At 39.8% G+C, this 15,943-nt stretch overlaps 1 protein-coding gene across 2 annotated transcripts in view; it reads right to left on the bottom strand.

The window, feature by feature from the left end:
- Nucleotides 1-121: 121 nt before the first annotated feature.
- ARID4A (AT-rich interaction domain 4A) overlaps nucleotides 122-15,943 on the bottom strand; it is a 46,282-nt gene continuing 30,460 nt past the window's right edge. Inside the window, exons 13-25 of one of the 2 annotated variants that reach the window (XM_051768758.1) lie at nucleotides 14,206-14,300; nucleotides 13,787-13,884; nucleotides 12,225-12,453; nucleotides 10,349-10,599; nucleotides 8,904-9,101; nucleotides 7,782-7,866; nucleotides 7,343-7,475; nucleotides 7,038-7,100; nucleotides 4,905-6,035; nucleotides 4,188-4,292; nucleotides 2,351-2,566; nucleotides 1,993-2,139; nucleotides 122-1,570 (exon numbers count right to left, since the gene is read on the bottom strand). In XM_051768758.1, the coding sequence (XP_051624718.1) occupies nucleotides 1,467-1,570; nucleotides 1,993-2,139; nucleotides 2,351-2,566; nucleotides 4,188-4,292; nucleotides 4,905-6,035; nucleotides 7,038-7,100; nucleotides 7,343-7,475; nucleotides 7,782-7,866; nucleotides 8,904-9,101; nucleotides 10,349-10,599; nucleotides 12,225-12,453; nucleotides 13,787-13,884; nucleotides 14,206-14,300 (2,855 nt within the window). In that variant the 3' untranslated portion in view covers nucleotides 122-1,466. The remainder of the gene's footprint in view (nucleotides 1,571-1,992; nucleotides 2,140-2,350; nucleotides 2,567-4,187; nucleotides 4,293-4,904; nucleotides 6,036-7,037; nucleotides 7,101-7,342; nucleotides 7,476-7,781; nucleotides 7,867-8,903; nucleotides 9,102-10,348; nucleotides 10,600-12,224; nucleotides 12,454-13,786; nucleotides 13,885-14,205; nucleotides 14,301-15,943) is intronic. The other variant, XM_051768759.1, reaches the window with a different exon arrangement.

Genomic DNA, 15,943 nt, shown 5'->3' with positions numbered 1-15,943 from the left:
TCTACAGCATATTAAACACAGAAAAAGGGGGCTCAGACCCCCTTTCAATGTACAAACATGAATAAAAAAATCGATTAAAAAAATCACTTTTATACATAATGTATATGCAAACTGTCTTAAATACATGGTTTTTGGAAGAGTTATTTACAAGCTGCATCTGCCCGTGGGACAATCCACAGACAGAGCACACACAGTTGCTTTTACTTTATTGTTGCATCTCAACTTTGGGAGATAGAAATTTTTTCGGCAGTACAGCAAACAGAAGAACTTGTGACAAAGGATCTTAAGGGCAACCCAAGAAATTTGGTTCCTCCAAACAAGGTTTAAGTACTAGGACTGCCAAAGTCTCCAAATCAGGTTTAGTTTAAGCCAGATGCCCACTGACAGATCTGTGTGGGGGAGGACACGTAGACAGACCCATTGGAAGTACAGGAATGGCTACTGGATAACTCCTCCTGAAGAGCCAGAACTGAGAAGGATGTTTTATCCAAAGAGTGAACTAACCTAGAATTTTTTTTTCCAATTTTATTAATATTTTAAAAAATACATAAAAATACAACATCCAATGTCTGAATAAATATATTTAACAAGTTGCAAGATACCTTATTTTACACAAAAATTTCAGCTTTAGAAATCTTGTTAAATAACTTCATTGTTGTTATATATTTCATTTTTCGTCTTTTTGTAACAAAATAAAAACTCTGAAATTACATAGAAAAAAGACAAAATATTTTTGTCAAGGGATAAGATAGTCCACTGAAAACCTATTCACAATTCCACTGTAAACATTAATAAACATTAAAATATTTGCATAATTGTGTGCTCAAAAATCCTATAAAAAGTGGAAGACTTATTACAACTGTAGTTTTCAGTCAACTACACTTCCTTTCACAATTTATTTTGTCCCATTTACACCTTTAGAACTGGGCACATTGCTGAACACATACTTTGGCAGTTCTGTATAGCAAGTGCTTCCACGAAGAGGAACTACTCACCAAGAGTTACCTACAGCTCGGTGAAAGTGCAGCAGCTACTCAGTTCTTTCGGGTAATTAATACTCTGATGTCTGCTTGGTGCACTTGCTTTTTTAAGATCACCCTAGAACACCTGAATGCTTCATTGGACATAACTTTTCAAATTTGATAAGTGCCCTTTCTCTGCGTTAAGGAAAAAAAAAACCAAACAAACAAGAAACAAACAAAAAAAAAACCAAAACAAAAAAACCAAACACAATGACAAGGATGTCACGTTGTGCCTACAAACCTTCAGTTACCAATGAGCTTAAGTTCTCTGAACAGTAAATTAAACAAAAGAAGAGGGTGGGAGGGGAGAACAGGTACAGTCCAGCAGTGGAAGTGTGTACAGGATATACTTGGCAATGTCAGACCAGTTGAGTGCTTTCTGTGGTTGAATTTCAGGATTTATGTCCATGGCAGCAAGTTGCTGGCAAGGCAGAGAAATGTGTATCACCTGCATTCGACAGCGAGCACGTTCTGGGGAGGAGAGGAGGAGGATGGACTCATTCCAGTGTCTGAGGAGGCAGATGACATGGATGCTCCTGTGTGTGACACTAAACACACAAAACAACCCATCAGCAGGAGAATATCAAAGTACAGCTCACAATGATGGTTCCCTTGGCCATTATGTTGTTTAAAAAGCAGCAGCACAATCTCAGAACGCGGATTTTTTTGTCAACTGCTTTCACTGCTCCATTCACAGAAACTGGATTAACCTCACCCATCTACTGAGAGATAACTCATTACCCTGACTGAAAACTCAGACCAAGCTTGCACTAGGAAGTCCAAGCTTCTAACATGCAGTTATAAAACAGTCAGTAAATATTTCTGTAGGGTTCAAGTTCTGAAAAGCCACAAATGCTCTTTCTAAATATGTATACAAACAGATTATAACTTTTTTTTGGAAAAATATTATCATTTAACCTCCAGTTGCATTGACTTGTCATGCAAAGCACAAAGCAAATCTCAAAGTTACCTTCTCTGTCTTTCTTTTTCAATCTTTTCCTTCTCCTGTCTATGGTTGCTACTTCTGACTTCAAGGACATGTAGTATTTTCGTATTTCCTGCAGTTTTTCTTGTAAGAAGGAGATCCTTTCAGTGCTGCTCATATTGTCCAGTTCATCTAAAAGTGGGAAGAAAAAATAGCTTTATTAAGGCCATTTTAAACAAATCTTAAGTGGATGTTACCCCACAGCATGAGGGGTAACACACTTCCACACCTATGCCATAAAAAGCCCACACCTAATTTAGAATCTCAACATTTGCACATTTTTCTTTCAGAACAAGTTTTCTTCTAAATTCCTTCTAATTCAAGTAATTTAAAGAATTCTTACTGAGCTGGAAACTCCACTTGTACACTCTGGGTGAAGCATTCTGGTGGTGGTGCTTCTCCCTGTGTTTATCCTTCTCCCCATCTTTGATGTGAGGGGAAATCACTCTGGCAGGAGACCGAGAAATCTTCTGTGGTTTGGCTGCATTGAGGTGTTTTACAGGAGTACATTTACTGGAACTGTCCAGCACAGGAAGGTCTTCACTGTCACTACTTTGTCCTGCAATGAGAAGAATTTAATTCAGATTTAAAAAAAAAAAACCCACCTTGACATTTTAAAAAGGGTGGTTATAGTAAAAAGCAATGATTAAGGAAAAAAAGCTGCTTCTTGCTCAGAAGATCCCAGAGTGCACCCAAGGGAAAACCATCCCAGATTCCAGACACAACATCATCCTGCAATTGTGCAGGAGAATTCAAGGGCTGACTAGGCCAAGTTAAAAAGTGAAAGTCAAATTTCTTCACAGAAATAGTAAATAAACTCATCAAAATTAGAACATTAGAGCACTGATAAACTATCTTAAATCACTTATTTTGGCTTTCTAACATAGAGCAGACACTAGAATTCCTTTCTTAAAGATTACCCCTGCATTACTAAAGGCAGGTAGCAAGTGATTGCAAAGAGTGACCAAATTGCTTTACACATCTAAAGGAACAGTTCTGAAACAAGATTAAAAGCATAAAAGTTGAATATGTAATAGAATATTCTAAGCTGATATATTCAAATATTTTAGATCCCCACACTAATTGCCAGGTTTTCCACAGGCATGTCAAATATGCCTGAATATTGTATGTCAGATAATTAATATTTTAGTTTGATATTTAAAAATATAACAATGCTGTCACGAGGGCTAAAAGCATTGACTCACTCATACAATGATCACCAAAAATTCTGTGACAGGACAAGGGGGAATGACCTCAAGCTGAAGGAGGGCAGGGTTAGGTGGGATATTGGGAAGAAATATCCCAATATTTCTTCCCTGTAAGGGTGGTGGAGGCCCTGGCACGGGTTGCTCAGAGAAGCTGTGGCTGCCCCATCCCTGGAAGTGTTCAAGGCCAGGCTGGATGGGGCCTGGAGCAACCTGGGATAATGGGAGGTGTCCCTGCCCATGGCAGGGGGTGGAACTGGAGGATCTTTAAAGTCCTTTCCACCCCAAAACATGGAATGTGATTCTGTGATTCTGATATTAACAGCAAAATGTTTTTCTGTACTGGAATATTTTAAGTGGCTCTTTTTCCATAAAGTTACCCAGTTTCCCAGTAAAGTTACCCAGGGAGTTGGAATGAGATGATCTTTAAGGACCCTTCCAACCCAAACCAGTCTGTGAATCTATGGAAAATGAGCTACAGAACCATAAAAACTCACATTTCTATAGCAAGTTAGAAAATAATCACATACTTCAAAGAAAAAAACTCCTTTGGCTGAAAAGCTGTTCTTTAGCATCAAACATTTTTCTGTACTTCATAAATGGCAATTTTTTTTTCCCCCACCAGAAACACCTATTGTAAGACTTCAAAGTTACTCTCTCCCAAAATTCATAACCAATGTAATATATAAAAATCAGCATAATGGTAAATATTTAGTAACTGCTACATACACAATTAGTAATTTTTCCTAAGTAATATAAAATAGCCAAGAGATTCCCAGTAACTCTGCTACCACAGAGCTCAGAAGTTCCCTCCAGTTTTTCACCACCAATAATCTTGATGAATAAAAATGAAAAACCCTGACAGGGAAGTCCCATTCACTGCAAACAGTGGGTAACAGTGAGAACAGTGGGCTCTTATCCATGTTTACAGGTCAGGAGAACCTTTCCCCTCCTCCTCCCCCTCCAGGAATGTACCTGTTCCATTCTTTTCATTTTTGGCTGCAGCGCTGGTTCGCTTTGGAGTTCGCTTTTGTTTCTTTGCCAGTGTTCCACTGTTGCTGTCACTGGGTCTTTTTTGACCTACATGAGAAGGAAAAAAAATGAAAAAAACAAAAACAAAAACAAAACACAAGACAACTCAAATATTTCTGCTTCTAACAAACTCTTTTTATAAGCAAGAAAGAGAAATTTAAAACCAGACACGATAAGACAGTTGGGGTTGTTCAGCCTGGAGAAGAGAAGGCTCCAAGGAGACCTTAGAGCTCCTTCCAGTGCCTAAAGGGGCTCCCAGAGAGCTGGAGAGGGACTTTGGACAAGGGCCTGGAGGGACAGGACAAGAGGGAATGGCTTCACACTGACAGGGTGAGATGGGATATTGGAAAAAAAATTGTTGGCTGTGAGGGTGGTGAGGCCCTGGCACAGGTTGCCCGGAGAAGCTGTGCCTGTCCCATCCCTGGAAGTGTCCAAGGCCATGTTGGATGGGGCTTGGAGTAACCTGGTCTAGTGGGAGGTGTCCCTGCCCATGGCAGGGGAGTGGAACTGGATGGTCTTTAAGGTCCCTCCCAGCCCAAACCATTCTGTGATTCTATAACCAGAAGATAAAAAACAACAACTTTTAGCAAAGTGACACCACACTTAACACAACTCTGGAAATGATTACAGCGTGGAGTGACATTCCCGAGGAATGCTCACCTTTCTCTCCCATCTCTCTCTCTTGCACAGCAATACTACAATTGCTTGATGTGGTGCAGGCTTCAAAGCCATTGACAGACTCGCTCTCGCAGAGCCCCTCCTGGGACTCCTCAGCCACACTGTCCACCTCGATGGTCACGTCGCTCTCGCTCTTGACGCTCCGCGACTCGTCCTGGCTGAGGGCCAGGGGAGAGGCCACCGGGAACCCCGAGGGGACCGCAGGGGGTAAGGCAGAGGGGTGGGAGTTCGGAGCGTTGGGGTCTGGCTTTTCTGCTGCTGTGTCTTCGCCGCCGCTCTTCTCCTTCTCGTCCAAGTCATCCAAGTCCACCTCGTGGCACAGCAAAGTCTCAGGGCCGATCTGGGGCATCGTGTCGTCCTCGTCCTTTAAGGGAACGCTCTCGACGGCTTCAGCGGGACGTTGGAAGGTGTCGCTCCTCAGTTCCGGACCGCGCGGAGCCGATTCCGCCACCAGGGATGGCATCTCCTCGTGTCCAGTTCTGAGGGACTCCTCAGCATTCATCCCTCTACATTCCTCTGCTCCAGTACATTCATTGGTCCTCTCTTCAGATACAATATTTGGCACTTCCATCTCACTCTCTCGCCGATTCCTCTTCTCGGGTGACGCCTGTTCCAGAGTTTTCCTTTTCAAAAGCTTCTTATCTTTTGTAGAAGGTTCTGTCTCGCTTTCAGTAGTGCTGGAACTTTCTTTACAGTCCAAGGAAGACCCATCTAACCTTTCAGGTTCTGTAAGAGATTCATTTGCTGCCTCTTCTTGGCCTCCTGGAGCAATCTTTGCATTCTCCAGAGAGGGATCTTTTGTCTTGCTCCTTCTCCCTTTTCCCTTGGGTGATTTTTCAGCCTCTCTTTTGATTTCTTCGATTTGATCCGTTTTATTTCCAAAAATCTGAACTATTTGTTCACTTTCCTCCACTTCCAGTTTCAGTGTTTCTAGTGGTTGCACTTGAGTCCTGTCATTTTCTTTCAATGCATGAGGGATCTTTGGGTTTTCTTCATCAAGCTTCTCATCACGGAGTTTTTCGCCTTTTTCCAGTTCTGAAGTTTCTGGAGAAAATTCTTCATTCAAATTCTTTTCAGATGACTCATCTGCTTCACTGTCAGATGTGCCAGAGTCTAAAGAAATTTCAAAAAGAAGCAAACAGCACCCTAAATAATTAATTACAACACAATTTCTCATTTGAACCACACAAAACCCCCTCTCTTTTCAGTAATCCAGGGAGTTACATCAGCTTAAAAAATCCTGCATTATTCAACACACTTGCTACAGTTCTTATTTTTACCTAAAATTTCTGTGAAACTGCAATAGTAGGGATACTGTCAGAGTTCAAGGAGCATCTGGATGATGATTTTAGTCATATGATTTAGTTCATGTCTATAATTCTCCTGCTACTATTTCCCAGATAAGCCAATATAAATGAATTACAGTTTATAGTAGCAAAAATAGTTTTACAGATGCCCATAACCTGTGGATGTTGCCTCCCCCACCTGAGATTACAAAACCAAAAATCAGTACTACTCCCCTCCATGCAGCCCCAAACAGAAAAAATAAAAACCCAAATCAAAAATAAAATCCTTCTAATAATATGGACATTTCACTGCTAAACTTATGTACAAGTGGTAAACCACACACAGAGCAAGCATTGCTACATTACCAGATTATTCAGGGACCTGCACTAACAGTAATTTCACTTGAGCTCTTGCTCAGAGAGGCTTAGAAATATCAAAAATGTTGCTGCCATTTGTGTATAATTAACAACTCTGCTGGATGATGTAGCACTGAGGTTGAGAACTTAACTCCCACAATACAGACTATCATTATAGCACTGGATTTGGCCCGTTCAGTATCAGGAGTGAAAGGCTCTGGCTGAAGAACATGGAATGATTTGTACAGTCATTTCTGTGCCACAGCTCTCCTGTGAGCAAACCTTGCCCCTCAGCAGTGTCAGCTCAGCTACTTCCTCAATAAAGTTCACAAGGAGAAAGAAAAAAAAACAACAACAACAAAAAAAACCAACCAAAAAAAAAGGTAAAAAAAAAATAAAAAAAAAATCAAACTTCTTTTGAGAATGGTACTGAAAAAACCTCCAAAGTATACACAGGACTGAGATCACTCACCGTTTGATCCTCTATCAGAATCAAACATTCCTGAGCTACGTCTCGTCTGCCTGCGAGGTGTTGCTAAAATTAAAATCGAAAGGATTAATTTTTAGGGAGTCAAGTCTGCACCAAAAATCTGCTTCCTCACAGTGCTGGTGCACTGCCTGGTCAAGCAGGACTGGAAGGCTCTGACAGGGCAGTGCCAGCACCGCTCACAGGCACCTCCAGGCCAGAACACGAGTGCACAGCTGTACCTTCGGTTCCGTTTGGGAATGCTGGGGGATTGGACAAGGTGTTCCGTGCACCTCTGGCTCCGGATTTACCTTCACTGTTGGCTGTTTTGGATAAGCTGCAAGACGTGTTGGATGGAAGAGTAGATTTCAGAGGGGGCCGCCCACGCTTGGACTTTTGTTTCTCCTCGTCCTTCTTCTCGTCCTTTTCACCGTCTTCTTTGCTCTGAGGGGAAAACAAGGAATTTTTATTAAAGTTTCACTGCTGATCACCAGAACCTTTCTCCTTCTCCTCTATTAAAAATCTAAACTGTGGACTGAATTTTTTTTTTTTAAATAGTGAGGAAAACAGTGAATTTTTGTTAATGTTTTTTCACTGCTGACCATCACAACTTTCCTCCTTCTACTCTATTAAAAAACTAGACTGTGGACTGAATAACCTTTTTCTTTTTTTTTTTTTTTTTTAAATAACCTTTTTCTTTCACCCAGTCATTAAATATTGTACTGCAAAAAACTTAATTGAGATAATTACTTTTGTTTTTTTCTTCTGTTTTCTCTTTGGTCCTCCTTTGTCCACAGGCCAGATAATTCGATCAGCTTTCACCCACTCATCGTATCTAAAAGGGAATAACAACGTGCTGTTATCACTGATATCACAGAAAAACTTTGACAGAATATGAGCATTAAAAAGACTGAATTACAGAAAATATTTATTACTGAGAGGTAGGGAAAATTGAAGGCCAGGTTGGATGGGGTTTGGAGCAAACTGGGCTAGTGGAAGGTGTGTCCATGGCAGGAGGGTGGAACTGGCTGCAGTTTAAGGTCCCTTCCAACCCAAACCATTCCATGATAGCAGAGCATGGATTTACAAACACCTGCAGGATCTGGCATTAGAAAGATGAATTAGATTTCTAGCCCCTAATAAATAAATAAATTATGGGATGGGGGAATGAAGGTAGAAACTTCCCTGTCTCTTGCAGCACAGCACTGGAACTCAGGGGACTGAGTCAGCTCTGAAGTTCTTTCACATATTTGGGACACCTTAAGTTATATACCAGAAGTGCCATATTTTTAAAAAGTATCAATTTTGTGGTATTTTTGTCTACATAAGCACAATGCTCTTAATATCAACAGCAAAAGAATCCATTTCTACAGCAGTGTTGCATATAGAGATTGGTTGCCAGAAGCATTTGATATATTATTTTCTGCAGTTCTTTGCTGCTTCGCCCTCTCCTCCTCTCTGTACTCTTTGCAACCACAGTTAACTTTCAGTACAAGAATATATTTTGTTGCCAAAATTCCAGTGCTTCATACACTTAATTGTAAATGCTTTCACCATTATCAATGGCCCCCTTAAATAAAAAAGTCTGACAGTGCTGACACAATAAAATTCAGGGATACCCCTGCAAGGAGTGAGGATTACTAAGGTGGGTGGAAACTTGGAAACATAGAAGTATATTCTGATATTTTAGTGCAACACCACGAACAAAATCCCTAACACTGAAAAGTGCAATAGAGTCAGAGCCTGTACTGTTGATAATTCAATTTGGAGCCATGTCACTGATCATCTTTCCCTTTATTTTCTTAAAAACAAACATTTCTTTTGAAAATAAGCCTTTCAACAAAGAAATGAAAGGCAATTTGTTCTCCTCACCTTACATTCCAACCATAGTAGTGAACTAAATATAAAACTTCTCCATCATCAATTTCTGTGCTTTTAATACTGGCTTCATAAATTTTTTGAGTCTTTCCACGTCCATATTTTACTTTCACTTTGGTTCCAGTCAGGCAGGGTTCTGTGTCCTCCTCATCCTCTTCACCTTCTGATTCTCCTTTGTTCTCAAGTTCCTCCCTGCAGTAAAATGTATTTAAAATGCCCACTAATTAGTGACAATGATGTTTTAACATTTAATGAGTGTAGCCAAGCTACTACAAAGAAAAAGGCTGCAAGTAAAATTCTTTTCCTTTTCTGCACCCTGCACTGCCTCTGAAGTTGGTCTGGACCGAGGGTGAGAACCAGAAATATCCAGAAAATGGTAACTTAAATTCAATTTATTAGGTGTACAACAACCTCAAGGCCTAAAGATTATTTTTTAAATTAACATTTTGATAATACATAGAGGAATAAGTTAACTCAGTGTTTGGCTCCTCAGTAACACATGAAGAATGAGCTTCAGTTTTTAAAGTAGGCTTGATTTTGACACAATTTGCTTAACTGCAGAAGTTACAGTTACACTTTACAAACTGTACATAAGCTTAGACTGCCATCACAGTGATCCTCTCATAGATACAAACACCACTCCATTGGAAAAGAGATGTTTGCAAGAGTGTTTAGCCAAGATTAGAAGTGACTACACAGCTCTTATTACACCTACAGCTAATATTTATGTATTACACTTGAACATATTTGCAAGAATTAAAATTAACCTATTTTTACCTATAATTCTCTCCCTATTTTAGGGTGAATTTATGATAAAGTAGAAGTTAAACTACAAAAAAGTCACCAAGAAAGAAAATACTCAAAAAAAACTATGGGTTTTTAATGAAATGTTTTTGCTGGCCTTCAGTGTAAGATCAACTATAGTGTTGTGGCAAATAAGAGAAGTAACATCCAAACTGCTTAAAGAAAACTCCTTGATGCCTTGGTCACCTGACATACAATAAAAACAAGGAGCCTGGATCTTCAGGAGCTATCAGGAAACACTTAAACAAAAGCAGAGGAGAAGAGGGCTTCGCCCTTTGTATTTTGGCTGCCCAGAGAAGTGTTCCCAAAGTGCTCCCCACCCACACAGCACCTGGCACAGTCACAGCCGTGGTGTCTGGAGGTACCAGTGTGACAAAACACCAGCACAGCCTTGGCAAATAAAATGACAGGGAAAAACACTGGCTGGCATCTACCAGGAAAGCTGCTTCCATGAAGGACAGTTGGCTCTGTTTTATTGGAAATAAAACGTGCCCTTCCCTGCCTGGCTGAGTGAATTAGGTCCCCAATTCCCACCCGTTAGGAAGATCTCCAGCTCTGTGTATCCTCCTGCTTGGAGCACAGCTCCACCATGGCACAAACAAACCCAGAGGAAGGTGACACAAGCCAGTGTTTACCTCTCTCTCTGCCTCTCTTCCTCTTCATCCGACTCTTTGTCAGAGTCCTCCTGTTTTTTGATTTTTTTCTCCTTTTGCTTTGGTGTACTTTTCCTCCCTAGTGGAGTTTCGTTTTCTTTCTTTTCTGCATTCTCAGATGTTTCCTCTGTATCTTTGTTTTCTTTGTTACTGTCTTTTAGTTTGTCTGGTGTTTTATCCTCTTCACCATCTTTTTTAGCAGGGGTTGCATCCCGGGCAAGTCTCCTTCGTCCCTAAAACAGAAACAACATCGGTTCAATGACTCCTGGCAATTGTTTTCTCTATAACCTCTCCAAATCTCAGCAGAAAGAGTGAGATTTACAACAGAAGAAAGGCTGGAGATGACACAAAAAAAGGCAAAATGTTCTAAAATATTAAGATTAAAGATTTTGTTAATCTCTTCATTTGGAATGAAGAGGACGAGCTCCTGAATAATTGCTGGAGGATTTCAGGACATTTGGTTGGACCTGTCAGGTTTGTTGCTCTGACAGAAAGGGCCAAAATGTCTGAGGCAACTGATTTTTGGGGATCTAATACAGGTTTATCATTTTGTTTATTAAAAGACTCTTGATAGGATCATTGCTTTTCAATCAGAACATTTAAAACACATTATGAATGCAAGATTAATTATCTGAAGGGCATCCAAAGATGACAGTAATGAAGGCACTATAATAATTACAATTCACAGCAGCATAAGAGCAAACACTTTGGAAAAATAGTAATTAATGAATAGCTGGTGACTGGATTAAAAAATAATAAAATATATAACCAAATATTTAATAATTGCTAAATTAAAACAAAAGACAGCCAATGATAAAAAAAGATCAAAATATTTTACCATTTCTTTACTATCATCTTACCAGTTTTCTCAAAAAAATCCTCAAAAATAAATGAACACACTAAAAACAAAGCTAATGCCATGTCAGGAAGTTCACTGGGGCTGATACAGCCTGGAAAAACCACCTGCAGTCAGGCAGAGATCTCAACTTGTGTTCACACTGTGTCTTTTCATGCATTAATTTAAAAGGCCAATATTTGCTTGAAAAGCTGGTTTTCAGGAGGTACTTTCCCAAAATTACATTTTAGTCGAACAAAACTCTTACAACTTGAACAATTAAAAAGGAATAATTCCTTGTCCTTCAGCAGTCATGCTCTAAGGAACACAAAAGAAAAATGCCTTTTAAACAGAATTAACATGAGTTCTACAGAGTCATATTCCAACAGCTCCAAAGTACTGTTTGCACTCTCCCTGGTGTTCAGTATCCTCATATCTATGTAGCCACTAATATAACCCTCACCTCTGGAGCATTTAAGCACAAATGAAGACTAAACTTAAGTGTTTCTCCCTCTGCTTTTGACTGTATATTGTAAAATTGGAGTGTTTCTTTTATTAGAAGAAGTGACATTGTGATTAAAAACCAAGTCAGATAAATGGGTCTTCCTTTGATTCTAAAAGTCACAGCAGGCCTTTGGTATTCCTGCTTCTTGCCAGAGAGCTCCAGGTTCCATGTGCCTGTGGAAATCCTCACCCACAACCAAGACTGTCCTGCTGTGTTTCCCTGTTCTGATGATCCACAGCTCTCAGGAGTTCCTGACCCATCCCTGAATCAAAACACATCCCACATCCAACACAGGCTGATAAACCCCACAGGTGGGGCAGAATAGGGAGAAATAATCAAACCCAGCTCCATTTACAGGTAGAACATAACTGAGAGTTAACACTCACAGGACCTACCCTTGTACAAGAACACCAATTCCAAAGTGCAATAGATCCCCAGGGAAAACCCCCCATGGAAACTGTTCACCCTACAAAGGGGTTTTGTTAAGGACCAAACAGGAATCAGTGCAAACCACTCACCCTGGGGGATCTTAGTTCCACCTCTTCTTTTTCACTTTCACTGCTGGAATAATTTTCTTCTGCTTCTTTTTTAACTTCTGTTGGGGGCATTTTTTGTTCCTCTTTCACACTTTCCTCCATTGGTTCCACGTGTTTCTGTGTGTCTTCTACCACTTTTGGCTCATTGTGGTGGATGGTCCTGAACTGAATGTTTGCAGAGCGACAGTACTCCTCAAAACCATACAGATACCTGCAGACAAATCAGGTTCCATTTGTATTTCAAGGTTTATTTTCTATTTATTCAAGTGCATAAAACCTATTTTCCTGCTCGCTAACTTCAGGAAAAAAAAGAAATAATAACAGCAACTAAAGAAATCCAAATAAACAAAATTAAAAAGCCAGAGAAGATTTTGAAATGAAACAATTTTGCACACAAGTCAAGTGGTGAGAGAGAATACACACAGGTGCTTCCCACATATTTAACTTCATCCCCATCCAGTTAAGAATTCCTGACAGTAAAGCCATGCATGAGTTTGTTCATATAACTGCCTGTGCACACTCTAATCCAGTTACAGGTGAGAGAGAGATTAATTAGCTTATTCCTCAATGAATAAATAAGCAAGTTACAACACACTATCATGTGTCTAAATGACATTATTGTTATTTCCACTGTAACAGCAACCCAGTACACAGTTACCAATTATTCTTTTTATGATAAACACTCTTCTTTGTAAAATACAGACCTTAAACATGTGCCCAGTTCAAATCCCACTGAAGATGTCTGAATATTTTCATCTTCATCAACATTAACATGAGTTGAGTCATTAGTCATCCCTATTTCCAAATTTCCTCAGGTTCGAGGCAAGAGAACCCCATTCTCTCCTTTTACTCAAAAAAGCCCAATTGTTTCTTGTCAAACTTCCAGGAGGATAAATAATGAAAATACTTTTCATTTAGAAAATCAGCTTGAAAAATGTCATTCCTAGAAGGTTTCCATTTCAAAAGTTAAAACACAACTGAAAACCAAAGGTCAGAAGAAAAAGATTTATGTATTTGTTCATTACAAGTAATGATTTTACTATTTACTGCCACATGCACACAATTATGCCCTAAAGCCACTGTTCTACAAATTCTGCAAAGATTATATTTAAATACCCAATCTGAAACATGTCCTTTTTCAATCAGCATTCTTCAGGAAGTTAAAGAAACTGGTATAAAATTCTCCTTGCTGCACAAAGCACCTCCAGAATGATGACAGTACGTTTTCCTCAACCTGCAAAGCTGATTTTGCCAAAGCTTACTCTATAAATTTCTTTGTTGTATTCTGAAATAGCACCTCACAAGCTGAAAGGGAATGTTTCTTGATAGAAAATGAGCAGAATTCTCTCATACTGGAGCAAGAGGAACTCAGGCAGCCCTGAGCACTCCCTCCCTTCCTCCACCATTTCAATCCTCAGCACTGTTCCTTAACTGAAGGATGGCAACTGCTGTTCCACTGAACTATCAAAAATTGCTTGAATGTTGTGCATGCTACTAAAAATACGGAAAAAACGTTTTCACCATTACCCAATATGAGAACTTACTTTCTATAAGCAGTTTTTACATTGTAGGAAGCAGCCGAGTTCAAAATAGGAATGCCAAGGTCCATATAAATTTGCTTCCATACAGCACCACTCTCAATCTTTGGGAGGGAAAAAAGAAAGAGAAAAGGAAATTTTCAGGTTTTTTTAACCAAGAACATTAAGGAATTATGTCTAACACAGCCACAGGCCACAGCCTTTTAGAATCATAGAACAGTTTGGGCTGGAAGGGACCTTAAAGAACATCCACAATTCCAACCCCCCTGCCATGGGTAGGGACACCTTCCACTACACCATGTTGCTCAGAGCTACATCCAACCTGGACTGGAACACTCCCAGGAATGGGGCAGCCACAGCTTCCCTGGGCAACCATTTATGAACATGAATGGACATATTTAGTTCAGGAAACATCCAACACTTACATTGTCACACCCACCCTGCTGATAAACCAGTCTAAAAAGTTTGAAGAGGTTAAGGTCCTTGTAGCCCAGAACTGGTGGTTTATTGATAGGAGTACCTGGATAAAACAAACCAGAAACAAGAGGTTATCCTAAAGAACAGCAAATTGCCTCTTCCAATGCTTTAGCACAAATTTGATGACAAATATCTTTCTGCATTTTAATTTAATAGTTTAAGGTATGTCACAAGTCAGGAGTTTCCAATCACCAATTAAAGCTTCACCCTCTCGAGTGATCACTCGGCTCTGGGTGGTTTATTAGCCACCCAAATTTATTAATAATCCCTATCCAACTGGCTGCATCCCACTGCTGCTCTCCTGAGTGTGGAGGACACAGCCAGAGCTGCAGGAAGCTCCACAGAACACCTGAGGAATGCTGGAATACAGCAACGTGTGAAGAGATTAACTCAAAACACTGTGGGCTGAAAGGAATGAGGAAGAAGCAGAAATGTTGGATCAGAAAGTCATACAGGCAAATTGTCAGAATGGGAAAAAGCACAGAGCCCTGACTGGATGTGAATATTTGAGACAGTTCCAGGGAAAAGAAAGAACTCAAATCAGATGAGTGGCAATGACATCAAGAACAATAATTATTTATAAAAGCAGAAACCAAAAGTGACTTGGGGCAAGTGGTTGCATCCGTAGACAATAATCCTCCCAGCAAGGAAGAGTATCAAACCTCTCCCCTGCTGCTTCTTATCTTCCTTCATCTTCATGCAATTATATTTGGAATCATTAAAATAATTTTAGAGGACTCTGGGAATACTGTCATGATTACATGAATCAAAACATTCAGACTGAGAGACTAGAATGTAGAACAAATGAGGTGGGAACAGAAATCTTGCTGTAAGGACAGAGGGAAAAAAAAAAAAAGGAAACAGAAAGGGGCAAAGTCCCAGTCCTGAAAAAGTCCTTCCTGCACATTGCTCAATCCACATATGACTTAGAGAGTATTTCCTGGAATGAGTCTCCAAAAATGCTTTCTTCTTTTGCCTTCACAAAGCCCTGACATGGTCCCTACTTGGTTTGTAGTCTAAGAGTTTAGGAAAGGGAGTGAGGAAGGAGGAAAGCAGAAAAAGGGAAAGAATCAGGCTACCTGAGAAGAAAACTGGGGATCAGCCCAGCAGCAGAGGGAGGTTTTTTCCCAGCCCAATTTAGATTTTTATTCCCCTAAGGCAGGTTATTCTCCAGAAACACTGGTTATACACAGGAGGCCTCAAAACTGTATTGGATGAGCTCCAGAACTCTTTGCTATAACACAAAATCAATTATTAAACCTGTGATAAGAACTGGAAATACTAAACAGACTTGAAACTGTTCTTTTATGATTCTGTGGTCTAGAACACACCTCATTAGAAGGGATGCAGACCCTCTTTTACAAAGGCAACTTGATTTCCCCATAAATTTTAAAGCAACAAAAAAAAAGGCAGGGGAGAAAATTAGCACTTCATGTTTTACTCTCAGCTCTGGTTATTTCAAATTCAAATACCTCAACATTTGCTGTAGCATGCTGCTATGGAAATATCACATTCAGGTCACTTTTGCCAAGGAAAAATGAAGGAAAAATAGTAAAATGGCAGTAAATGCATTTGTAATTTACCTCCACCAAGGCTACTGCAGGATAAACACACACAGTATTTGAATTGAAATGGTGACTTCATGAGTAAATTTAATAAAATGAAAACAGTCTAAACCACAAAACT

The sequence above is a fragment of the Manacus candei genome, unplaced genomic scaffold (assembly GCF_025592945.1).
Source record: "Manacus candei isolate 608988 ecotype Guabito, Panama unplaced genomic scaffold, ASM2559294v1 h1tg000097l, whole genome shotgun sequence".
In the NCBI taxonomy this organism is placed as follows: domain Eukaryota; kingdom Metazoa; phylum Chordata; class Aves; order Passeriformes; family Pipridae; genus Manacus; species Manacus candei.
Note: the sequence above shows the minus strand (reverse complement) of the source record. Positions and strands in the feature narration are given on the sequence as shown.